General features: G+C 65.2%; 2 protein-coding genes across 10 annotated transcripts in view; both read right to left on the bottom strand.

Moving 5' to 3' along the window:
• Col18a1 (collagen type XVIII alpha 1 chain) overlaps nucleotides 1-24,233 on the bottom strand; it is an 84,690-nt gene that overhangs the window by 6,819 nt on the left and 53,638 nt on the right. For all 8 annotated transcript variants that reach the window (XM_046438939.1, XM_046438933.2, XM_046438934.2 and 5 more), the window contains 31 exons: nucleotides 23,446-23,532; nucleotides 22,524-22,583; nucleotides 21,373-21,502; nucleotides 18,755-18,831; nucleotides 17,926-18,111; nucleotides 17,570-17,596; nucleotides 16,728-16,790; nucleotides 16,568-16,654; nucleotides 16,245-16,298; nucleotides 15,934-16,092; nucleotides 14,872-14,934; nucleotides 14,323-14,349; nucleotides 12,909-13,040; nucleotides 12,354-12,416; nucleotides 11,509-11,535; nucleotides 10,849-10,884; nucleotides 10,246-10,317; nucleotides 9,956-9,991; nucleotides 9,585-9,674; nucleotides 8,744-8,773; nucleotides 8,623-8,649; nucleotides 8,284-8,346; nucleotides 7,896-7,970; nucleotides 7,178-7,204; nucleotides 6,873-6,926; nucleotides 6,420-6,494; nucleotides 5,602-5,670; nucleotides 5,183-5,225; nucleotides 2,184-2,246; nucleotides 584-627; nucleotides 154-288 (listed from right to left, as the gene is read on the bottom strand). In XM_046438939.1, the coding sequence (XP_046294895.1) occupies nucleotides 154-288; nucleotides 584-627; nucleotides 2,184-2,246; nucleotides 5,183-5,225; nucleotides 5,602-5,670; nucleotides 6,420-6,494; nucleotides 6,873-6,926; nucleotides 7,178-7,204; nucleotides 7,896-7,970; nucleotides 8,284-8,346; nucleotides 8,623-8,649; nucleotides 8,744-8,773; nucleotides 9,585-9,674; nucleotides 9,956-9,991; nucleotides 10,246-10,317; nucleotides 10,849-10,884; nucleotides 11,509-11,535; nucleotides 12,354-12,416; nucleotides 12,909-13,040; nucleotides 14,323-14,349; nucleotides 14,872-14,934; nucleotides 15,934-16,092; nucleotides 16,245-16,298; nucleotides 16,568-16,654; nucleotides 16,728-16,790; nucleotides 17,570-17,596; nucleotides 17,926-18,111; nucleotides 18,755-18,831; nucleotides 21,373-21,502; nucleotides 22,524-22,583; nucleotides 23,446-23,532 (2,181 nt within the window). The remainder of the gene's footprint in view (nucleotides 1-153; nucleotides 289-583; nucleotides 628-2,183; nucleotides 2,247-5,182; nucleotides 5,226-5,601; nucleotides 5,671-6,419; nucleotides 6,495-6,872; nucleotides 6,927-7,177; nucleotides 7,205-7,895; nucleotides 7,971-8,283; nucleotides 8,347-8,622; nucleotides 8,650-8,743; nucleotides 8,774-9,584; nucleotides 9,675-9,955; nucleotides 9,992-10,245; nucleotides 10,318-10,848; nucleotides 10,885-11,508; nucleotides 11,536-12,353; nucleotides 12,417-12,908; nucleotides 13,041-14,322; nucleotides 14,350-14,871; nucleotides 14,935-15,933; nucleotides 16,093-16,244; nucleotides 16,299-16,567; nucleotides 16,655-16,727; nucleotides 16,791-17,569; nucleotides 17,597-17,925; nucleotides 18,112-18,754; nucleotides 18,832-21,372; nucleotides 21,503-22,523; nucleotides 22,584-23,445; nucleotides 23,533-24,233) is intronic.
• Nucleotides 2,253-5,176, bottom strand: LOC124089048 (collagen alpha-2(I) chain-like). Of its 2 annotated transcripts, XM_058577292.1 has the most exons (3): nucleotides 4,496-5,176; nucleotides 2,485-4,423; nucleotides 2,253-2,443 (listed from the first exon to the last, which is right to left on the bottom strand). In XM_058577292.1, the coding sequence occupies exons 2-3, from the start codon at nucleotides 3,437-3,439 to the stop codon at nucleotides 2,316-2,318; spliced, it is 1,083 nt and encodes a 360-aa protein (XP_058433275.1). In that variant the 5' UTR covers nucleotides 3,440-4,423; nucleotides 4,496-5,176; the 3' UTR covers nucleotides 2,253-2,315. The 2 variants fall into 2 exon arrangements, with proteins under 2 accessions (XP_058433275.1, XP_058433274.1); XM_058577291.1 differs by having other exon boundaries at nucleotides 2,253-4,423.

Here is a 24,233-nt window from a genome sequence, read left to right as displayed (position 1 = left end):
GCTGCACTATGTCCCCAAGGGGACTGCCACACCCTGGTCGCAGACAAAGACGTGGGTGGCTTGGGCCCTGAGCTCACAGGCGCTGCCTCAGCCTGGGTGGGCATCAGCAGGCCTGGGTGGGCAGAGTTCAGCCAGCCTGCGGCCCAGTCTTACCGGTATCCCAGGGTAGCCTGGTGGGCCGGGGGGACCTGGGGGTCCAGGCACACTTGAGCTGAAGAATCCGCCGCTGGCCCCTGGCTCCCCCTTCTCTCCTTTCTGTCCAGTGTCCCCCAGGTCCCCCTTGTCTCCCTGCAGAGGGAAATGCTGCTCTGAGAGCCCTGCTGCTGGGTGGGGAGGGCAGTGGGGACACTGACCCCACGAGCCACAGGGGAGGCCTCCCCCATTCCAGAGTGCCAGGGTGCCCAGGGTGCCCTCTGGGGCCAATGCCCCTCAGGGGAGTGAACACGGGTGGTGGCTTGTCTGGGCAGCACAGAAGCCAGCCTCGTCTCAGACTGACACTCAGCACTGAGGACTTGGGGCCCTGCCTCGGCACAAGCCAGGGACAGGGACCCACCCTCCCGATGTGGCCAGCACAGTCACACACCTTCATGTCAGCTTCCAGGCTGAGGAAGTCCACGGGGAACTGCCCTGCAGAGGGGAGGAGAGACGGGTGGGAGACCCCTGGATGACCCTCTCGTGGAGGGGTCACACCCCTCCACCTTCGTTTGTCCTGTGTCCTCTACAGAAAATGGGTGCAGGTTTCATTAAATTCACTCCTAATTAATTGATTTTTAAATATTTTTGCTAATGGTTTCTTTTCAAAATCTCAATTTTAACTGCTTCAGACTCGTCGTTGCTTTCCCTAAATCGCCCTTACACCCCGTGGCTGGGTGGCCTGCTGGCGTCTGTGGGCAGACCTGCTGCGAGAAGCGCCATCCCCCTCCTGGGCCCTGGGCTCCGCCAGCTGCCAGCAGTGGCTCCTGCGGGGCTGGGGTCCTTCTGCAGAGCAGAGCGTGGCCCTGGGAGTAGGGCTCCTGTGACTGTGGTGACGGCCTCTGGGGGGCAGGGAGGACCAATCTGGCTTCTTCTCCAGGCTCAACGCCTCATCATTCACTTGGCTTACGTGTTGCCTATGTGGGCAGGTGGCTGGACCTGGCCAGCTGGGGTCCACGCAGCTCCCTGGCGTGGCCACTTGGCTTCACTCAGTCAGTGGTCCTGCCCATCCTGCGCGGGTGCAGAGGGCGCCACATCTCGCCTCAGGTTTGGGAGACTCTGGGCCATCTGCCGTCACCGTAGCTTCTCTGGCTGACCAGTGATAGGCACCCTGGACTGACCCCATCCTCTGCACCGGCTGGGTGCTCTGCGGGCCTCTTCCTGTTCGTGCTCTTTCCTCGGTGGCCTCAGCTGCCTCAGCACAGTTACCAGTGCCCAGAATCAACCTCCCCTGTGTGCTACACCTCTGTCCTTCGGTCACTGTTGGATGTGGTCAGAGTCACATCCTGCCTCGCCTGCCTGTTCCTGCTCAGACCCCAGGTGTGGTGTGCAGACGCTGGAGGGTCCAAGCTCCCACCACCTTCTCTGAGAGACGCTGTTGCTCCTGGCAGGCCTTGGGGACCATCCACCTGCATGGGCTGCTTCCCAGCTCAGAGGTGGCCCCAGCGGGGGGCAGGCCGACTAGTCCCTCCGGCCCCTGCTCTGGCGTCCATGGGCTGGCTCCCAGCAGTCATGCAGTTGCTGTACCCTCCACCCAGCCTGCCCGGTTGGTCAGGGCGGGCGCCAGCCAGGGATCCAGCAGGGAACCCTCACTCCCCTCGGGGAAGAGGGAGTGCAGGGACCCACCTGGATGACCTCATTCAGAGCTGGCCCAGTGCAGCCCCTGGACAGAAGGGCCTCTGTGCTTACCCTGGCCACGCACACTCTCTGGAACCAACTGTGGGAGGGCGGGCATCTTGGATCTAGCCTTGGGCTGCAGGTGGGCAGCTGTCTGCTCCACAGTGGTGGGATGGTGGGGAACTCTTGCTGGAACCCTGTCCCTCCCAGGTCCTAGCTGTGTGGCTGACCAGGTGTCCCCAGATCCATGGCCTGAGAAGGGGCTTCCTCCCACTAGAGCAGGGTCAGACGGCGACTGCCCTGCAGAGGGCCCAGGGCCCACCCCAGGAGGCTGCCCACACACCCTGGGCCTGGGGCCCACAGAGAACGCTCACCTGGAGGTCCAGGTGGTCCCACTTCTCCTTTGTCACCCTTTGGTCCAGAAGGTCCTGGCAGCCCTGGGGGAACAGAGACCTAGTGCCATCAAGGAAACCTGAGGGCCCCTCTACCCATGTGGGCCCCGACCTCTAGGCACTGTGTAAAAAGAGAGGTCCTAGACCAGAAAGGGGTGGCAACGGATGGGGACAGTCAGACAGGCGCTCGTGGGGAGCAGAGGTGACAGGCCCAACCCTGCAGGCCAGGAGGACCACACCACCTCCCCAGGACCACCATGCAGGCCATAGAGGACCACACCACCTCCCCAGGACCACCCTGCAGGCCAGGAGGACCACACCACCTCCCCAGGACCACCCTGCAGGCCAGGGGGACCACACCACCTCCCCAGGACCACCCTGCAGGCCATAGAGGACCACACCACCTCTCCAGGACCACCCTGCAGGTCATGGGAACCACACCACGTCTCCAGGACCACCCTGCAGGCCATAGAGGGCCACACCACCTCCCCAGGACCACCCTGCAGGCCAGGGGGACCACACCACCTCCCCAGGACCACCCTGCAGGTCACGGGGGACCACACCACCTCTCCAGGACCACCCTGCAGGCCATGGGGACCACACCACCTCCCCAGGACCACCCTGCAGGCCATAGAGGACCACACCACCTCTCCAGGACCACCCTGCAGGTCATGGGAACCACACCACGTCTCCAGGACCACCCTGCAGGCCATAGAGGGCCACACCACCTCCCCAGGACCACCCTGCAGGCCAGGGGGACCACACCACCTCCCCAGGACCACCCTGCAGGTCACGGGGGACCACACCACCTCCCAGGACCACCCTGCAGGCCATAGAGGACCACACCACCTCCCCAGGACCACCCTGCAGGCCAGGAGGACCACACCACCTCCCCAGGACCACCCTGCAGGCCAGGAGGACCACACCACCTCCCCAGGACCACCCTGCAGGCCAGGGGGACCACACCACCTCTCCAGGACCACCCTGCAGGCCATAGAGGACCACACCACCTCTCCAGGACCACCCTGCAGGCCATAGAGGACCACACCACCTCTCCAGGACCACCCTGCAGGCCATGGGGACCACACCACCTCTCCAGGCCCACCCTGCAGGCCATGGGGACCACACCACCTCTCCAGGACCACCCTGCAGGCCATGGGGACCACACCACCTCCCCAGGACCACCCTGCAGGCCATAGAGGACCACACCACCTCTCCAGGACCACCCTGCAGGCCATAGAGGACCACACCACCTCTCCAGGACCACCCTGCAGGCCAGGAGGACCACACCACCTCTCTAGGCCCACCCTGCAGGCCAGGGGGACCACACCACCTCTCCAGGACCACCCTGCAGGTCATGGGGGACCACACCACCTCTCCAGGCCCACCCTGCAGGCCATAGAGGACCACACCACCTCCCCAGGACCACCCTGCAGGCCAGGAGGACCACACCACCTCCCCAGGACCACCCTGCAGGCCAGGGGGACCACACCACCTCCCCAGGACCACCCTGCAGGCCATAGAGGACCACACCACCTCTCCAGGACCACCCTGCAGGTCATGGGAACCACACCACGTCTCCAGGACCACCCTGCAGGCCATAGAGGGCCACACCACCTCCCCAGGACCACCCTGCAGGCCAGGGGGACCACACCACCTCCCCAGGACCACCCTGCAGGTCACGGGGGACCACACCACCTCTCCAGGACCACCCTGCAGGCCATGGGGACCACACCACCTCCCCAGGACCACCCTGCAGGCCATAGAGGACCACACCACCTCTCCAGGACCACCCTGCAGGTCATGGGAACCACACCACGTCTCCAGGACCACCCTGCAGGCCATAGAGGGCCACACCACCTCCCCAGGACCACCCTGCAGGCCAGGGGGACCACACCACCTCCCCAGGACCACCCTGCAGGTCACGGGGGACCACACCACCTCCCAGGACCACCCTGCAGGCCATAGAGGACCACACCACCTCCCCAGGACCACCCTGCAGGCCAGGAGGACCACACCACCTCCCCAGGACCACCCTGCAGGCCAGGAGGACCACACCACCTCCCCAGGACCACCCTGCAGGCCAGGGGGACCACACCACCTCTCCAAGACCACCCTGCAGGCCTTAGGGAACACACCACCTCTCCAAGACCACCCTGCAGGCCATGGAGGACCACACCACCTCTCCAGGACCACCCTGCAGGCCAGGGGGAACACACCACCTCTCCAGGCCCCTGCAGGCCATGGGGACCACACACCTCCAGACCACCTGCAGGCCAGGGGGAACACACCACCTCTCCAGGCCCACCCTGCAGGCCAGGGGGACCACACCACCTCTCCACGCCCACCCTGCAGGTCATGGGGACCACACCACCTCTCCAGGCCCACCCTGCAGGCCATGGGGACCACACCACCTCTCCAGGACCACCCTGCAGGCCTTAGGGACCACACCACCTCTCCAGGACCACCCTGCAGGACTTGGGGACCACACCACCTCTCCAGGACCACCCTGCAGGCCAGGGGGACCACACCACCTCTCCAGGACCACCCTGCAGGCCATGGGAACCACACCACCTCTCCAGGACCACCCTGCAGGCCATGGGGGACCACACCACCTCTCCAGGACCACCCTGCAGGCCTTGGGGACCACACCACCTCTCCAGGCCCACCCTGCAGGTCATGGAGGACCACACCACCTCTCCAGGACCACCCTGCAGGCCATGGAGGACCACACCACCTCTCCAGGCCCATCCTGCAGGCTGTGCTGATACCCACACCAAGGACAGCACATGGGTGGACCCCCGAGTGTAGCCCCACCATGGCAGGTCCTGGGAGCCCTGCTGGGAGGGCCCTGAGGATTGGGATGAGACCTGGGGAGGTCTGGTCAGCCAGTGGGTGCTCAGCAGCGTGCAGTCCGGAGCACAATGTCCTCCACATCCCTGTGGAAGGCTGTTGTCCCCCAGCCCCATTGGAACTCTCACCTTGCAGTCCCCGAGGCCCAGGGTGGCCAGACTCCACAAATGCCTGCAAAGAACAGGGTAAAGTGGTCTCTGAGGGACAATGCTCTGGAAACCAAGGCCACCAGCCACCTGGGGTCCCCAAACCCAGAAGCCCCAAGCCCCTCTGACAGGCCACATCAGGGGAGCCCTGGGACAGGTGCGTGGAGTCAGGAGCCCTGGCCGCGTCGCACTGCCTGTGGGGGTCACCGCCCTACTGGGCCTTTGCTCTTCCTGGGGGACACGCCTCCTCATCCACAGCCCCAGATGCAGCCCCCAGCCCAGCCCACCCCAGAGGCCCTGGGGACAGGACTGGAACCAGTGACAGGGAGAGGAGGTGGCGGCTCCTCCGCATGAGAGCGGGAGGCGCAGGGACTCAGTGCCGTGGGGCCCTGGAGACTCACGTTGCTGTCGTAGAGGGGCACCCCCGGAGGGCCTGGGGGCCCAGGAGGCCCTGGGGGGCCGGGCATGCCCTGTGGAGTGACAGAGAGCTCTGGTCATGGGGTGACTGGGAGGTGTGTGTGTCAATCAAACCGGGGTCTCACTCCTTACCTGAGGGGGCTCAGCCTGCAGCACGGGAGGCTCCACTTGGGAGCCCTGCTCCCTCCGAGAGGGGGCCATGTGCAGGGCCAGCCCCAGGCCTGCCATGGCCCACCTGCCAGCCCAACCCTGTGGCTCCTGAGCAGCTGTGTGACGTGGCCAGGGAGGGAAGAGGCAAGACACAGGCCGGGGGAGACAATGGGGGTGGCCAGACTCCCAGGAGACCTCCATGTGTGGGCCTCCTGAGAGAACCCGTGGCTTTGCTGTTCCCGGTGGGCGTGGGTCATGTGCAACTCTGACACGCTGCACACGTGCAGGTGCACAAGTGGCCCGTGTGTGCATGTGTGTGTGCATGTGTGTGAGTGTGCATGTGAGTGCATGTGCATGTGTGAATGGTGCGTTTGAGCGCACACAGGAGCGTGAGTGTGAGCACACAGGTGTGCACGTATGAGCACACATACACATATGGGTGGCATGGGAGTGTGCATGTGTGTGCATTACATGTGCGTGTCTGCATGTGTGTTTTTGTGTACGTGTGTCAGAAGACCAGCACTCTGTGGTCACCCTGCCAGCAGCTCTGAGAAGCTTCTGACAGGTGAACTGGGGACCCCAGACCTGGCCAGGCCACTCTTTGTCCCTGGCTGTCCTGGCCATCCCTGTCCACCCGTCACAGGGTACTCACCCTCATTCCAAGTCCGAGGCTGGCGTCTCCAGGTTCCCCCTTCTCTCCCTTCAGCCCATTCACCCCAGGGCGACCCTGGGCCAGAGCACAGTGGTGGGCTGTTGGGCACTGTGGGGGACAGCTGCAGACCCCCGCCGGCCAGGCTGCTGGGCCACAGCTCAGCCGCCCACACCCACTGGGCAGCTCCTTCCTGCCCTGCGCTGGCCCTCCCCCTTCTTCTTGCCCTAGCACCCAGGGGGTGGGGTGGGAGGTGGCTGACCCAGCAGGACCAGACCATGACCCTCTAACACCCAGGTGTCCTCTGGCCTGAGCTCTCCCTGGACAAGGCCCAGGATATCCTTTGGCCACTTTAGGATATGGGCTGTGCCCAGGAGGTCAGCTGCCCACCCTTCCCCAAGCCAGTCCTGCGGTGGGTCAGGGCTCTCTGCACCTGTCAGACACCCAGGTGCTTACCGGTCGTCCAGGAAGGCCGATCTCACCCTTGTACCCAGGCCGCCCATACGGACCCTGCAGAGAGGATGTGCACTGAGGCTGCAGGACCTCCTGAGCGGGGGGCTCTGAGGCCAAGGGAAGGGCCAGCCAAGGGCCAGAACGCTGGGCACCATTGTGAGCCGCCCACTGTGTCCCGCCCAACAGCCCCTTGAGTTTCAAGTTGCGGTTGAGATCTAGGTACTGGGGCCACGTGCCCAGCAGCCAGGCAAGGTGACGAGGTCATTTCCGACCACAGCACAGTGGCTCAGGACGAGGGTCCTACTCACCGGGGGTCCTCGGAAGCCCGGCTCTCCCTGGACAGAAAACAGAGGCACTGTCAGGTGGTGCAGTGCTCCCCGCCTGGGGTTCCGGAGCCACAGCTACAAGCTGGGTGGCACCTGGGCTGCCAGCCACACCAGGGAGGTCGGGAGACCCAGCAGGGCTTCTGGACAGGGTCTGCACCTGGGCAGCTGCACAGGCAGGGCATGCCCTGGGTCTTGAGGCTCGAGGCCTATCTGTGCCAGGCCTGGCCAGGTCATCTCAGGCCCTACGCAGAGGTAAAGCCAAGGACACAGTCTTTCTGGGCCTGCGGATCCAACATTCTTGGTCCATCCCAACAGTCAAGGGGCTCTGGGCTCCCCGCACAGGTGGCCAGTCAGCCGCTCTTCAGGGCCTGCTGTGGGCTGTGCTGGGGTGGGCCCAGGGCACAGGCCCCTCAACGCTGTCCTGACCGCCCTGGCTCAGGCCAGTGGAGGAGTCAGCAGCTGAGCTGGGCCCTGAGACCCCACCTCCCTGCAGGCAGGCCCAGCCAACAGGGTCAGAGGGACAACGAGCACTGGCCAGCAGGCACAGGAGTGCAAAGGCACGCCCCACGTGGCTGAGAGGTGGACCTGGGAGTGCCATGAGGGCCAGGCGGCAGGAGAGGCCCGTGTGCCAGGACCACTCTCCCTGAGGACCAGCCCCCCCCATGTCTCCTTGGTGGCCTGCAGGGGGCGCTGCCCTCACCTTGGCTCCTTTCTGGGCAGGGCCCAGGGTTCTGCCGTCAGGGCCCAAGACACCGCCAGGCTCTCCCTTCTCCCCCTGGAACAGCAGAGTCACAGTTCAGGGCTCCCGGCAGGCAGGGCGGCATGGTGTCCCCAGGCCTCGCAGAGAACACCCAGGAACAGGGATGGACACGGACACAGCCCAAGCTGCAGCTGGCCACACGCTTGCTCAGAGGTCACTAGGGGCAACACAGCCCCATTGTACTAGGACTCTGTCTACCCCAGAGTGGCCACTTGGGCAGATGGAGACTGTCCATTGGGTCAAGGAAGGCTGTCCACCAGAAGCACACCTTGGCTCTGGCTGAAGCTTGGGTGCCAGTCATGCTGGCAGATGGCACCCCAGCCCTTACCTTGGGTCCTGGGAAGCCCTGCTCGCCTCTGGAGCCCGGGTCGCCCTTTGGTCCAGCAGGTCCCTGGAGGGAAGACCAAGCGGAAATGAGCGTCCCTGGAACCAGTGTCCACCAAGCTCCCAGGACCCCCACATCCTGCCCTGCGGCTGCTCCTGGTCTGGCACCAGCATCGCGAGGTCCTGACTGGCCAGGGGCAGAGAGGTGCTCAGTCCTGCTACTGTCCTCCCGTCCAGTGACTCCGCCCACCCCTTGGGCCTCGCGAGGCCCGCGCAGCTCCCCTCTGCTCTGCCCTACGGGAGACCCCCCAGACCCAGCCAGCTCGGGAGCGGGGCCACTTACAGGAAAGCCTGCGAAGCCCGGCCTGCCCTGCAGAGAGAGGGACAGCGTCAGCCAAGGGTGGCCACGCCCTCAGGACACCCCGCGACTGACCGAGCAGCTGCTCAGCGACAAAAGCACATACCTCAGGCCCCGGTGCACTGGTCACTGCTCGCTGTCCACAGCCAGCAGAAGGCAGAGAAACAGGGAGAACAAGTTCAGAGTGGACCCGGCCCCAGCGCTCTGCGCCGGGAGGGGAGCAGGACCCTTCCAGGAGTGCAGAGGGAGGTGCTGCTCCCGACAGCCATCCCGAGGGTCCCTGGCCTGGCCCTTCCCAGGGACATCCGGGGCAGAGGGACGTGGTGGACGCCACTGCTCGGCCCCAGGCCACGGGCTCCCAGGCCACAAGCCTCTTGCTCAGCCCGCCTCTCCAGCTCTGCTGCAGGCTCCCGCTGACCCCTCCCGGATACTCACCCTCATTCCAGGCCCCACCCACAGGGTTCTCCAGTGACTGGGCAGGTGTGCCTGCGTGCACTGCCCTGGCCAGGGTCCCTAGCCCCGGCCTACGGGTCTGCCCTGAGCCGTCCCTCCCTCCTCTCAGACTGCTGTGCTTGTCCCATCTGCCCTTCTGTCCACTCCTGGTACTCAGATGGGCCCAGGCCAGGCGCAATTCTGACCATTCTCAGACTTAATCCAACCTGTGCCCCAGGACTACAGTGTTCCTCATTTTGAAAATGACGCTGTGCACAGAGAGGTTAAGTAAGTGTCTAGGGTCACACAGCTGTCGGTGCTGGAATGTGACCTGAGCCCTGGTGGTCACCCCCATCACTGCTCTAACTCTGCATAGGGCAGCTCCTTCCAGGGACAGCAGGAATCTGAGCTGCTGACCACACGTCTGTCTCCCTCAGCCCCCCCCCCACCTCAGGGCTCTTCTGTCCTGAGGGGGAGAGCTGACCCAGGCACACCCACCCACACAGCGTCCTTACGTCCTGATCAGACACGTAGACCACGGGCCCCGGGGGTCCTGGGGGTCCAGGCAGGCCTGGTTGTCCCACTCCATCCTTTCCTGGGTCACCCTGGAAGAAAAAGCCACAAGTCCAGCCCTTGACCACAGCGGCCCTGGCCAGGACCCAGAGCCCGGCTGGCTTTGGAGGTGGTTCCTGGAGTCCACGGGGTCTGAGGGGCATCGTGGGTGTGGACATGCTGCGCCCCAGCCCCGAGAGCCACTCCTGCCAAATTGAGGGTCTTGTCCCATCTCGAGCCATGTGGGTGCAGACCCCCAGGGCAGCACCCTGAAGCCAGCCCTACTGTCCACCCGCCGTGGGCCCTGAGCCCCACCCTGCCCCCGGACACTCACTCTTTCTCCGGGGCTCCCTTTGTCTCCTTTAGGTCCCTGCAGAAACGAGGAGGTGGCGGCGCTCAGAGGCGCTGATTGGTGAGGGGGTTCGTCCCCAGGCAGGCGGGGGCTGGGCAGGGACAGCCACCAAGGCCCCCGGGGTCAAGGCAGGCACACTGGGTCCTGGAGCACGGGGACCTGCAGGGCCAGGCCCCCAGGAGACCCAAGGTGGCTGGTGGGCCAGCTCTCCTCCGGGGTAGTTCCTCCAGGGGCTTCATCCCTCCACACCCGGGGCCACCACGGTCACTCACCGGGGGCCCTGCCGGGCCTTCTCTGCCAGGGAGGCCAGGGGACCCGCGGGCTCCGTCGGCTCCAACGTCCCCCTGGAATGAACAGAGGGTCCAGCATGTCAGCCACGGGGCCTGGGGCTGCGGAGACTCACCAAGAGGAAGCCCAGAGTGGCCGTGACCGTGAGGACCCTTGGGTTCCTGCTGGTCACTGGCTCCACCCCGGGGTGATGCTGCCTGTCACCCACTGGGGGCTGTGGGTGGGTGAGGAGGAGGGAAGCCTGGCCACAGGCGTGTTGTGGCTCCCAGGAATGGCCGTGGGGCGCAGGTGGGGTCTGGGCCCTCCGCTGGTAAACCCAGGGAGCACGGGGCTGGGCTGGGCCTGCGTGCCCTGCGGGGCCGCCCCCGAAACAAGGAAGGGTTCAAGTGTACGGAAAAGGGGCAGCCCAGGGAGGAGGGACAGTGCGGGGCCTGACCCTGCTGTCACCCGTGTCCTCCACACAGGCCCGGCTGTCACGGGGGGAGCCCAATGGCCCCATCTACTGCGGTATGGGGAGGACAGGCTCCCGGGGTCCCTCTCCGCCGCCCCCACGTGGTCCAGTTCCTGACCCTGAGTAAGGGGCTTACCTTGGCCCCAGGTGGCCCGCGGGCTCCAGGGTCCCCCTAAATGGACAAAGTGACTCAGTGAGTGGGTGGGCAAGCCGTGGAGGAGGGGCTGAGTGCCAGGTGCAGCCCGCAAAGAGCAGAGGCCCTGGACAGTGGGCAGCTGAGTGGCCCCCTGCTCCCGCAGCACCTGGCTGGACGGTTCTGGAGGCTGGAGGCAGAGCCCAGTGACCCCAGAGAGGCATAAGTGACCTTCTGAAAGCTCAGCCTTTGAGCTGGCCCAAGGCTTCACCAGCCAAGGGGCAGTGGGACAGGAGGGCCTGGCCGGAGCGGACCCCGAGGGGACCCCCCGACTTGGACGGAGCTCCTGCTGGGGAAGGCTACGGGGGCGGGTGAAAGGGCCGCTGCCCGGGAGCCGAGGACCCCGGTCTGGTCCCCCGCTGGCCCTGCCTGGAGCCAGCTCAGGCCTGGGGAGGGGTGGGGCTGGGTCCCTGGGTCCTCCAGGGGCCCCTGCCCGTGCCCTCGGGGTGCCTGGGCCACGAAGCCCTGCAGGCCTGGGGAGAGGGCCGCGCCCCTGCGCTGTCTTCCCATCAGGCTTTGGTTCCACTTTGCAAGTTTCCCTCCCGGGATCAGGAAACCGAGTCACCAAAGCTGTGACCGGCAGGGCGGAAGCAGGGGACTGACCTTGAGTCCTGGCGGGCCGGGTGGTCCCTGTGGGGCAGAGCAGACAGCATCAGTGCAGCCCGCCCTGCCCGGAGCCCTCTCTCCCATGGGAAAATGAGCCTGACCCCAGCACTTCAGCGGCAACCTCAGATGAAGCTCGCTGCCTGTGGGGGAGCAGCGCCCCAAGACGGCAGCAGGCCGGGGCCAGCCCGGGGCCCCAGGTGCCCAAGCCACCCTGCCCGTCCGGAACCAAGCAGACTCACGTCTTACGAAACCGCCACATAAACACTTGGTGTGGAGCCGCCCACCCAGGGCAAGTGGTGAGCTGACCCTGACCCAGGCGTGTCCCGCCAGACGCCACGGTGCTCTGGAGCCATTTTTGTGGCCCAGAGCAGGGCAGGACCTCCTAACAGGGGGACAGTGACCTCTAGAGACGACATGGCTGTTGGCGCCACACTAGGGCCCCATCTTCCCCAGACCCTCCTGGCTGACTGATCCTGCCGGGTCACAGGTGGCGCAGAGCAGGTGGAGATGCCGTTCGGGACCCCTCTGTGTAAGTCAGATCACGCTCAGGCCCTCGTTCCTTACGTCCCCAAACCAGAGCCACAGAGAGAACTCCACGTCTCCTTTCCCAGGAAAGACTGGTCCTCTAGGCCTGTCCACCTGGCTCGTCCATCCTGACCACCACTGCATTTCCCTCTGGAGGGACACAGGTCCCAGCCCTGGGACTTTCAACTCAACAGTGTCCCCAGGGGGCGGGGCCGAGGGTACACAGTGCCTGGGAACACAGCCCCCCGACTGTGGCCGCTCCTGGCCCACGGGAGCCTTTTACAGGCACGTAGGGGCCCCCAGCTCATGGGCAGTACCTGTGGCCCCTCAGAGCCGCGGGCTGTCGACCAGAAAGGTGCTCCGGAGCCCTCCATGTCGTCCTGGAGTGGACATAAGAGGGACACTTCTTAAAGAGGAGAGGACCCCACCTTGGGCCTGGGATACTAGAGCTGGGCCATAGCAGAGTGGGTGGTTCCCAGGGCCAGGCCACCTGGGAAACAGCCGTCCTTGGGGGGCTTTGCAGTGACAGGGACCCTGGTGGGGTGGGGCCCGTACAGTCCCTCCAGTGTGGCTCATCTGCCTGGTCTGCACATGTGCTGTGCCTCGGCTGTCCCCTGAGGGGTTTTGGGGACCTGAGGGACAGGGGCCTGGAGAGGACAGCTGTGATCACTGGACGCTGGGCATGAACACCTGTGCTCAGTGTACAGGGGAGCCACCAGCACGGCCAGCCCTCAGCCCCTCAGGGCTCACGGGGGCCACCGGGGACAGAGCCCAGGCTGTGTGGCAAATGCTGGCCGAGACAGCGGGGCAGCCTGGAGCTGCCCGAGGGGAAGGTGGGATGGCAGGCTGGCCTCCTAGGAGCTAGGACTCACAAATCCAGCAGCAGGTCCTGGTCCTGGTGGCCCAGGGGGGCCCGGCGGTCCTGGAGGTCCAGCGGGACCAGGGGCTCCTACGAAGCCGCTCTCCCCGGGAGCACCAACAGGGCCAGGGTCTCCCTTGCCTCCCTGCACAGGGCAAAGAACAGTGTCACCACCCTCTGCCTCTGGGCCTCAGAGCAACCCCAGAGGCCACCGTGTCCCCAGGATGGCTACGTGTCCTGCAGAGTTGAAGAGTGCAGAGGCGAACACGCTGGAGCAACGCGAGTCCTTATGAGGGTCCAGGCCGCTCAACCACAAGCACCAAGGGCCGAGCGAGACCTGCAGCTGCACGTCGAGCCTGCGGCCTGCTCCCCAGAGCCCGGCACATGCACGTGGCACAGCACGCTCGCTCACGGCCACGTCACTCCCTGAGCCTCAGGGTCCTCCTCGGAAAACCAGGACAAGCAGCACATCTCTCGACATGGGACAGCGGCACACGGTGTTGTGAGACCCTGAGCCCAGTGCTGGCCGGAAACCGGCAGGAATGTGACCCATTGCCCTGTTAGGGTGGCAACCGGCCACTCTGCATAGCCCCTCCCCACTGCCCACTGTCCCCGCAGGTGCCTGGCGCTGAGCCCAGCCCTGGGCTGCTGCAGCCACGGCCAACCCTGGTCCCAGAGTCTCCTGCGCGTCCCGGCCCCTCCCGCTGCTCCACCCTCACACCCACTCCACCCAGGGCTGGCTCCACCCCTCCACTCTGGTTTAATCTGCCTCCACCTAGATCCGGGTGGGCACCCACCACGCCCAGCCGAGGAGGGGAGCCCTGGGCGTCTTGGGCATTTCTGGGTGGAGGGTGCCTTGGCGGGGACTGTCCTGGACATTTGTGGAGGGTGGCCAGCGGGGGAGAGGCCCCGCCCAGCTGGCAGGCAGCACCTCTCCTTCCTGGGCAGGCTCACGAGGAGGTGGCCCAGGGTCTCCCTGCAGGCTGCTTGGCTGAGTCAGATGAGGGTCCCGCAGGGCAGGCCCAGACCTCAGGCCTGTCCCAGGGAGGCTGGGACCACAAGAGGGGGGACAGGGAAGGCCTGGGGAGCAGAGGCTGCCTCAGCCTCCCCTTCTGCCCAATCAGAGTGCGGGCAGGGCTGGGAGTGTGCCCCCCTGGGAAGCCGTGTGGGGACGCTGGGTCCTGCTGGGCCTGGGCAGCCCCCACCCTGCGGCTCGCGGCCCCTCTGAAGCCCCCCGCCCCCTGGAGTGTTCACCAGGACAGCAGGACTCGAGGGCAAGGGGCACCAGGGGAGGCGTGGCCCTGCCCGATTCCTGGCAGCATGGACAGAGCTGGGGTCGTGGTCAGCAGCAGGAGCACACTCCGTGACCACAGCACCCCCTGCACCCGCTGGGGGCACTTCATGGAGAATGGCACCAGCGTTTGTACCTTGGGTCCTGGGGCGCCTGTGTCACCCTGCGGGGAGAAGGACAGCATTACCATGAGGTCCAGGCCAGTGAGGGAGCCAGGGGAAGGCAGATGTCCCAGGCCAGCTCCGACCAGGGCGGCCATGCTGCCTCCTGGGCCCGTGGGCCCGCTCTGGGTGGGGCCTGGGGCTTGGCAGGGAGAGCTCCCTCCCAGAGGAGCCCATTGCTAGGCTCCTGGGCTCCGTCGGGGCCTTCCTCACTCCTGTCCCCAGGGGGCCTCCCACCTACCCCTCCTTCACAGAAATCCCACCGCGGCCACGGGAGGCCGGCCAGCCCCAGGAGCTCCGACCCCACCCAACGGAGACGCGAAACGAAACTCCACAGATGGAGAGTCGGCCTTAAAAGCTGTGCCCCTGGCATCGCCGAGAGAGCCTGAGGTCTCCTCGCCGTCCTAAGAGACCTCCCAGGCTGCGGCCTGTCCCCAGCCTGTCCCAAACATGCAGGGTCCCTCCACCCCCTGGCTCCTCGGTGGTGCTGGGTCAGTCCACCAGACGTGTGGCAGGTGACTTACAAGACTGCCTTTCTGGCCCGTCTTTCCTGGTGGACCCTCTTTTCCTGGAGCTCCGGGGGGGCCCTGCAAGAGAGGAGCCGGTGAGGGTCTGGGTGCCCCCCCTGAAGAGCTGGGGCCGGCTCACCGTCAGCTGCACCTCAGGTTCCCAAGAGGCCAGGGCATAGCATGTCCCTGGACCTGGGGCGCGTCCCTCCGCTCACAGGGCACCTGACTTGGCCCTAAGACGACTGCCTTCAGGGCTGGTCCCCGTCTCTCTCCTTTCCCAGGGCCAGGGCCTGACCCCAGGGCCCGGCACCTGCTAGGCAAGGGTGTGACCTGGGAGCTGCACCCAGCCCTTTTCGTATTTGCTTTGAGACGGGGCCTCCCTAGGCCGCCAGGCTGGGCTGGAACTTGCAGCCCTCCTGCACAGCCTCCAGGTGTCTGGGGTTGCCCGTGTCGCCACACACCCAGCCCCTGTCTCTCCTTTTCAAGTTGCCAGTCAGATTCAAGAGGACAAGAAGTGACGAGGGATCCCGTGGGGCACGGCGGGTAGCTCGCAGTGGTTGGGAATATCAGGACGTGCTTCCAAGAGGCCGGCTGGCAGGGGGCCCACTTGGCTTTCCTGGTCACCCGGGTGCAGAAGCGTGCTGCGGAAGAAGCCCTGCGTGCCCACTGAATTATGTGGCCAAGGAGCCACGCTGCTGGCAGCAATGACTCTGTGGGTACCGTGCGGACGGGCAGCAGGCCACAGGGGCTCCACCTGCCCCCAGTGGGCCCTGATGAGGCTCTTGCTTCTCCGTCCCCACCGGAGGCTCACCCCCTCTCCGTCCCCACCGGGAGGCACTGTGAGCTCAGTAGACCTGCCCAGTCCAGAGAGGTCCACCAACCCATCAGTACCCCCAGGACTACAGGGTGGCCCACACAGGCTCTCTGACCCCAGGAATGGCCCAGATACATGGCCCACCTGGAGGAATGGGCTGGGGGCCAGGACTGGGGAGGCCAGGTGGCAAGGGGAGGGCTTCAGGTAGGCACTCAACCCCGTTCCCAGCAGACAGGGCCCCGCTGGCGGACAGCCAGACTCACCGGGGGGCCTGGAAACCCAGGGGATCCGTCGCGCCCAGGAACCCCAGGAAGGCCAGCAGGTCCCGGAGCATGGGAGCTGTTCATGCCAAAGCGGCCAGGCTCGCCAGGCAGGCCTGGGACACCCGGGGGGCCCGGGGGGCCGGGGAAGCCACGTGGGCCCTGCACAGAGACAGACCATCAGGGCCCACACCGCCCGGCCCAGCGATGACCTCATCCCTGACCAGCCTGGCCCACCCAGGGTCCCTGCTGGGCCTCACGGGGGCCACAACTGTTCTGCCTGCCCAGGGGGAGAGCAGGCAGCTGCCACTCACCCTGAGGCTCTCCAGGTCACCACCAAAGCCGGAGCCTTCCATGTCGATGAAGGTCTGGGGGACAGCCAGAGAGGCCTGTCGTTAGGAGAGAGGCCCTGCCCTGCCTAGCACCAGGCTGGCTCTGCCAAGCTCTACCCTGACCACTGCCCACAGCAGACATGCAGGACACCCCTGTACTGGCTCCAAAGACACAAAGGGGTCCAGGGCCACCCGTGGCCACTCAGAGCTGGCCGTGGCCCTGCAAGCCCTGTGAGCCAGAGGAAGGTGGTCCCCCTAGGCCAGACACCAGGAGGCCGTTCTCAGGCTTGAGGAAGAGGACTCACCAGCTTGTCATGTCTGAGGGAGGGTCCTGGTGGCCCCGGAGGCCCTTGGGGTCCTGGGGGTCCTCTTGGCCCGATCCCAGGATCTCCCTGGACACCAGGCAGACATGTCACACCAAAGCTCATGGCCCAGAGGCTGGGACGGGGGGCTCTGCACACTCACCTTCTCGCCCTTGGGGCCTATATCCCCTGGAGTCCCCGGGAAGCCCTGTGGCCCAGTGTCACCCTGGAAGACAAGGTGCTGGGGTCAGCCTGAGCCTGCTGTCCTGGATGCTCCTCTCACAGAACAAGGGACAGAGGAGTCCAGGAACCAGGATGGCACCATGTCACCAAGGGGCCCCCAGAGTGGGGACTCGAAGGTGACACACCTACTGCGAGGGACCCCCTTTGAGCACACAAGACTGCGTGTGGCATCCCTATCAGGGAGTCACACCTTGCCCAAAAGCGGAGGCTTGGCCACACACACGTGGGTGCTCATGCGTGTCCACCCTGTGAACTCGGAGGCTAGGACACTGCTTGTGACCATGCCAGCCAGACCCTCTTGGGCCTCACGTGGCTTCGCCTCCGGGTGGCTTTGCCTCCAGGGGCACAGTGGTCCCCAGTGGCTCCTCTGGCCAGCGGGAAGACCTGCCCCTGCTTTCTTGGGGCTGGCCGGGGCCCCCCTCTCTGCCTCCTGGGCGGCATAGCCTGTTGGCCAGCTGTTCCCCTCCACCTGCCGCCCTGCGTCCTCTGTCCTTGGAGGTGGCCCTCCTTGTTTTCAACACTCTCCAGGCAGGAACTCCAGGTCCGGAGGCCCCCACTCCCAGGCCTGCCCCGCCTCCCTCCGGGCACCTGGCAGTCAGCCCAACGTCCCAGCACCTAAGTGGGATCCACCAGCACTTAGACTGGAATTTTCTTCACAAAGTGAAGTTGCACTTTGGAGACGGTTTCTCTGCGATAGCCCCGGCTGGGTCTAAAGGCCTGACACCGTGATAACATCTGGCTCAGAAAGAAAAGCAGACTTACGGGCTTTCCGTCTTCCCCCGGGTCTCCCTGGAACGTGCAAGAGAAACCATTAACCAAGGGGCCACCCTGCAGCGCCTCCCGGAGTCTGAACACAAAAGCGCACCTCAGCTTAGACCACGCTGCGAAGCCAGCCCCAGAACCACCCTCTACCACAGTGAGGCACCCTGCACCAGAGCTCAGGTCTCGGGGGCTGCTCTCCCCAGGTCCTACCTCCCACACCCCGACCCCCTTCCACCTCCAGTCCCAGGCAGACGGCTGCTTCTGGGCACCCAGGGTCCCAGGGTGCTGCTGCTCTGGCCTGAGTCCACTCTCACCAGCCCCACCTCCAGCCAGACCACGAGGTGGACAGTACTCACCGGCTCACCATCCCTTCCTGGGGCACCATCCTTCCCTGGTGGCCCTGGAGGTCCCGGGGGTCCCTGTGCCCCAGGGACAGACTGTGCATTGGAACCCTGCACCACTGGGCCTGCAGGGCCTGGAGGACCGACGGGGCCAGGCAGGCCCTGAGCTCCCGGCTCACCCTTTTGTCCCTTCAGGCCTCCCTGGAGACAAAGACAGGAGAAGACGGGCTACGGTGACCTGCCCCAGTTCTTCTCCATGCTGTGGCCACAGAATCCTAGAAAGGGCACACAGGGTGGGCGTGCAGAGGACACGGTGGACATGCAGAGGACACGGGGTGGATGTGCAGAGGACACGGTGGACATGCAGAGAGGACAAGATGTGGATGTGCAGAGGACACAGGGTGGGCATTCAGAGGACACGGGGTGGACGTTCACAGAGGACACGGGGTGGGCATGCAGAGGACACGGGGTGGACGTGCACAGAGGATACCAGGTGGACGAGCAGAGAGGACACGGGGTGGACGTGCACAGAGGATACCAGGTGGACGAGCAGAGAGGACATGGGGTGGGCATGCAGAGGACACGGGGTGGATGTGCAGAGGACACGGGGTGGATGTGCACCGAGGACACGGGGTGGATGTGCACCGAGGACACAGGGTGGACGAGCAGAGACGATATGGGATGGACGTGCACAGAACACAAAGGCTGTGTGTTCGAGCACAGGGTGGACAGGGCATGGGGCGAGGCATGGGCCTCGAGGGGCTCTGTTAGGATTACAGTGTGTGGAACTGGAGGTGCCCAGGGCACTGGGTCCCCAGGCTCAGGGTCATGGGAGTGGCCTCACCCTTTCCAGGCTGCTTCCAGGGCGCCGGGCACTCTCATCGCTAGTGCCATCCAAATCTGAGCCAGGGAGGGTCTGAACTGCAGAGAGGCAGAGAGACTGTGGTCAGCCTCCAACCCCAGGCTCTGCCCTCCTGCTCTGGGCTGTGCTGCCCCAGGGACGCTCCCAAGGAGAGCCTGGGCCTGGGGGGACGGTGCAGCACCCAGGGGAGAGTCCCCAACCTTACACAACCACGCAGCATTCTAAGCAACCCACAGACCCTGCCCACCGAGAGCTCCACCACACTTACTTCCCTCCCAGCCCTTAATCTACCAAACACCAACAGGAAGGGCCCACAGCCTTCAGCCAGACCACGGCCATCGCAGTCACCCACGGCCTCGTCTCCCCCGTCTCCTTTCCCCCTCTCTCCCTCCCTCTCCCACGACCTCTCCATCACCTCCCTTTCAGAGCCACCTGAGAGTCTATGGCACTGATCATGACGCTGCTCTGTGAATGCTGTGGCCTCCCCCCAAGCGAGGACCTCGAGAGGTCCTCTGTGGACCAGTGGCCACGATCGGCAAAGCTAAGGCTGACCTGCCACACAGCCCTGTTTCCCGCTGGCCCCTCAGTGTCCTTGTGGCCTGTTCTCTGGGACAGTGGTGCTGGGGACACCCAACCGGGATCACGCCTTGTGCTATCTCCTCTCCTGCGGCGTACAGTTGTGGTCAGCAAACTGCTTCCCCTAGGCCAAAGCCTGGCCCAATCCGTCTCTTGCTCTTCCCAGGTTCGTAGAAACAAAAGGCCCAGGACAACGGGAGCCACGCAGAGCAGCGCTGGCCCCTTCCTCTGCCCTCCCCAGCCGGAGCAGCTGCTGCCACCAGCCAGGGGCACACACGGGCGGGCCCTCCCGGCTTCGGGATCTGGGCCAGGCTTGCAGATGGCTCCCGGGCAGCCTCTGCCCAACCACGCCGGCACGCAGTCAGCAGGGAAGCAGCTCCTGCCGAGCCCCAGGCTTCCTGGGGACCTAGGTGCTGCCACGTCCTGAGTCCCTCGGGGGAATCTCACCACCTCGGCTGTACACGTGGCCCCCACCCTGGGTCTGAGTCGGTGCCCGGACACTTGTCCTCGGCTGAGCGTGGTGGCGGCAGCATCCGAGGCTCTTTAGCCACACAGCTGCCAGTGGCCAGTGGCCTTCCAGGGCAGTGCAAGCCACTGGGCCAACCCTGCACCTGGCCTGCACCTGCTGCCCAGGAAGGCCTAGGGGTGGGGCTCCCTGGAACCCTCAGGAGGCTTCCTCTGTCACAGCCCCAAACCAGGGGCAGCCCTGACATCGTGGCGAGGTGAACAGATGGACAGGTGGTGGCCTCCACCACGGAGAACCATGCAGCAAGAGAACAGGGGCCAGGGACTGCTGATGACTCCGGCGTGGACAAGTCTTGAGTAGGACACCAAGAAGCCCCACACGGGTGGCTTCACGGGGCAGACAAAGGTCAGAACCCATCAAATTGCATGTCGAAGCGAGTGCGGCTGGGGCATGTGGACTGTACCCAACAACAACGCAAAGGGACCCCGACCAAGCCACGCCCCCAGGGCGCCGGGGACCCCAGGCCCAGCCGGGCGGAGCCCCGCTCTGCCAGCGACCTGCACACCCAGGAACGGTTCCTCCCAGAGCCTCCCTGAAGAGCCCGCGCTTGGGTCCCGCCCCCAGGCCCAGCCGCTTGCACCCACAGGACTGAGGACCGGGCGTGGGTGCCAAGCCGCCGAAGCCGTGGGCTCGTAACTGCCCTGGACAGCAAACGTCCCAGATGGTCACTGTGCTGTGTTGAGGTGCTGCAGGCCTGGCCTGCAGGTCCAGCCAGCGGGCGTCCACGGGGGGTCACAGGAAGCGAGGGAGAGCAGGAGGCCAGGGCCCCAGCAGAGCTGCCTGTCCCTCCCCACTCGAGGGTCCCCAGCCAGGGGGACAGTCCTCACCTACCACACGCACCACACCCACAAACGCAACATACATAGGTCACACACACAACACACTTCACACACACACACACCACATACACCACATACAAACCACACACTCACACACACACCACACACATACCACACACAAACCAAACACACTTCACACACACCACACACAAACCACACACTCATACACACACCACACACACACTTCACACACACCACACACACACTTCACACACTTCACACACGCACAAACACACACACTGTGACCAGAGCCTGGCCTAGGGCCTCCTCACCAGGATCACACACACACACACACACACACACACACACCTCACACGCCACACACACAAACATACCACACACACACACCACATACACACCACACACACACCTTACACACCTCACATGCCACACACACACACATACCACACACACACCACACACACAAATATACCACATACACACCACACTCACACACACCACACACACACACCACACACATACACACAAATATACCACATACACACCACACCACACACCACACACACACACACACCACACATCACACACCACACACACACACAGACACACCACACCCCCCCCACACACACACCACACACACACACCCCACACATGCGTGCACGTGTGTGAGCTCAATACCTCTCCCAGGAGAGTCTTACCTTCTGGCGGAGCCTCTGTGGTGCCTGCCCTGATCTCTTCACTTCTAGAATCTTCTGTGCTGCTGCCGCTGGCCAAGGGGGGAGAGGTGACGGGGGGAGGCTGGGGGAGGCTGGGTCTCAGGGCCACGACCTACGGAGGGGAGCGGAAGAGGGTCCTGTGCATGTGCCCAGCAGCCACGGCTCGATGGCGGGCTGGGAATGGCTCCATGTGGGCGTCCGCAGGTTAGAAAGCCCCGCTGTCCAGGAGGACGCCGGCCTCTGCAGAGCCCTTGGCTCAGGATGTGGGGTGGTTTCGGCCCCCGGCAGGTCCCCAACCCCAAGCCTCTGCGTTCTGAGCACCAGGGACAGAGGCCCCTCAGTCATGGGGACCCGGGAGGGCCAGACAGTGCCACACAGCAGTGTTCCAGGGGACCTGTGGCCACACTGGGGAGATGTCCTCCTTAGGGTCACAGCGGGACTATCTGCCTGGCCCAGCCTCCAGCACGGTGCTACCAGGGTGAAGCAGCCTGCTCTGAAGACCACCTCCCTGGTTCCCAGGTGGCTGTGCTACGTCGAGGACACAGACTGGCCGTGGCCAGCAGCCTCCCAGCCATGCTGTGTGGCCTCCCTCCTGGGGACAGCATTGGTGCCGTGGCTCATGGACACAGTGGGCACCCAGCCAACTGCTGGTCCCACAGAGCCCCAGGCCTGTGGGGGGACACCAGGGGTCCAGGCTCTGTACCTCCTGGGACAGGGCTCAATGTGGCTCCTCTGCTCGGCTGGGCCCCTCAGGAAGCCCCTGTGGCCCCTGCGGGGAGGCCTCTCCTGGATGTTCAGTTTAAAGCCTGTCTGTTCCCCAGGCCATCTGCAAGCTCATGGGCAACAGGAGGCCAAGGGCACCCCAGGCCAGAGGGCGTGACCAGGGCCGGGCCTAGGGCCCCCTCACCAGGGCCAGAGGGCGTGACCAGGGCCGGGCCTAGGGCCCCCTCACCAGGGCCAGAGGGCACCTCTGGAGCATGGAGGCCAGTGGACATGCCCTCGGCTTGCCCCATTAGCATGAGCACACGGGGAATCATGCCAAGGTGTGCATGCCCCCTACTGCTGGTTGGGCCGGGCAGGGCCAGAGGCCTGCCCTGTGCCCAGGAGGAGGTCCCACCTGTGCAGCTACTCACCGCTCCCTCCCTGGGAAGCTGTTCCTCCTCCTCGAGGCCACTTCCAGAGTCTCCTGATGCCTGCAGATGGTGGGGAAGCGAAGAAGGAGGTGTGACCACAGCCCACCCCAGCCCAGTAAGGCCTGGAAGCCACAAGGCCATTTGAGGGTCCGCCTGTTGGTCAGGCAGACGTGTCTAGTCTGACCAAGTGGACCATCCTGCAGAGGACGGCTAGGACCCACGGCTTTCCTGCCGCCTGGCCACCGTCCTGTGGCTGCCGGGAAGGAAACCAGGGGCAGGCAGGTGCTCAGGAGCAGCCCTCCTCCACTGCCTGCCCAGGCCGACAAGCACGGAGTGGACTTGGCCTCTGAACAGAGTCCTGCACTGGACGGCCTCTGCTCTCCACGGCGCCCCTGGCTGGGCCAGGAAGGCCCAAGGGGTGGCCCTTCTCTCTGCCAGGGTGTTGTGAACTTAACCCAGCATCTGGGCCCACCAGTGACCTCCGTGTCAAGGCTGGGGTCGAGTGCCCACAGCCTGAGCAGCCGTTTGTCCTGGCCACCGGCTAAGATCCAACCACATCCTGGACTTCCCTCCGGGAACAAGCAGTAGCTTCATCACACACACATGGAAACGCGGCCGTGAAGTGGTAACGCGTCTGCCCACCGCCAGCCTCGGCCGGGCTCAGGGGAGTGGACACATGGGGTTGCTCCTTAGGGGCTGCGAGTCTGAGCGCAGCCCAGCTGCACCCTGAGGTCTGCTCTGTGTTCCGTGGTCACCAGTGGGAAGCTCAAGGCCAGCAGCAAGGACAAGCTGTCCCCGGCTCCGGCACCCAACGCACATCTCGGGGGACTTTCCCCAGCACATCACTTGGGACCCCAGGGCAGGGCCACCTCCCCCAGCCCCACCACCCATGGGGACCTGTCCCAGTCCCGTGGTCACTCACCCCATCCTCGTCATCGTCCTCCTGGTCCAGGCAGCGCAGGGGGCTCACCTGGGGGTCCCCACGCACCGTCAGCTCTGCGATCATTCCCTAGACACAGAGGGTGAGGGGTCACCGTGGCTCCTGGGGCAGGCACCTGGGTGCAGAGACCCAGACTCCTGCTGGCCCCACGCCCAGCCTGGAGCGCCTGAGCCCAACCCCAGCACCTCAGGAGGGCGAGGGGGCCCCGGGAGGGCTTCCTCAGCCACACAGGCTGCTCAGGTCACCCGCCGGCCGGTGCGAGAGGCCCGGATCCTGCTGCCTCTCTTGGCTAGGTTCCGAGTGGCAAGAAGACCCAGGAGGGAACTCTCATCCCTATCCAGTGCCTGGGGAGGCCACCCAGGCACCACCCACCACAGACACCTGGGCTGGGGGCAGGGAGGGGCTAAGCCACACTGCCCTCGAGCACACAGGATGAGCGTCCTGGAGGACAAAGCCCTGGTCCAGCAGCCCTGGTCCTGGTTTGGGTCAGGCATGCGGTGATACTTCAGGAAGTGCTAGAGGTGTCCTGCCTCGGGCCACTGGGCAGGACCAGGTGGACTTTCCGCACAGCCACCTTTCCCACTGAACACCACCCAGCCTCACCCTGGTGACCGCCACCCGAGCAGCCTCAACAGCACCCTCGGGCTCCCTGGGCAGGCGCCAGGCAGGGCTCTCTGTGTGGTCTCTAATGGGGAACGCCACCCAGGACCCCAGGACGAGGATGGGGCTACACTGCAGGGGTGACCAGACAGGCCCCAGGCCAAGGACAC

Source organism: Marmota monax, unplaced genomic scaffold (assembly GCF_021218885.2).
Source record: "Marmota monax isolate L192 unplaced genomic scaffold, Marmota_monax_Labrador192_F-V1.1 WCK01_AAM20220418_F8-fsc00125, whole genome shotgun sequence".
NCBI lineage: Eukaryota > Metazoa > Chordata > Mammalia > Rodentia > Sciuridae > Marmota > Marmota monax.
This window is presented reverse-complemented; position numbering and strand designations above follow the sequence as displayed.

Bases quoted from the DNA above. Each gene is read 5' to 3' on its own strand.
- LOC124089048 (XM_058577291.1), bottom strand. From the start codon at position 3,439: ATGGCCTGCAGGGTGGTCCTGGAGAGGTGGTGTGGTCCTCTATGGCCT.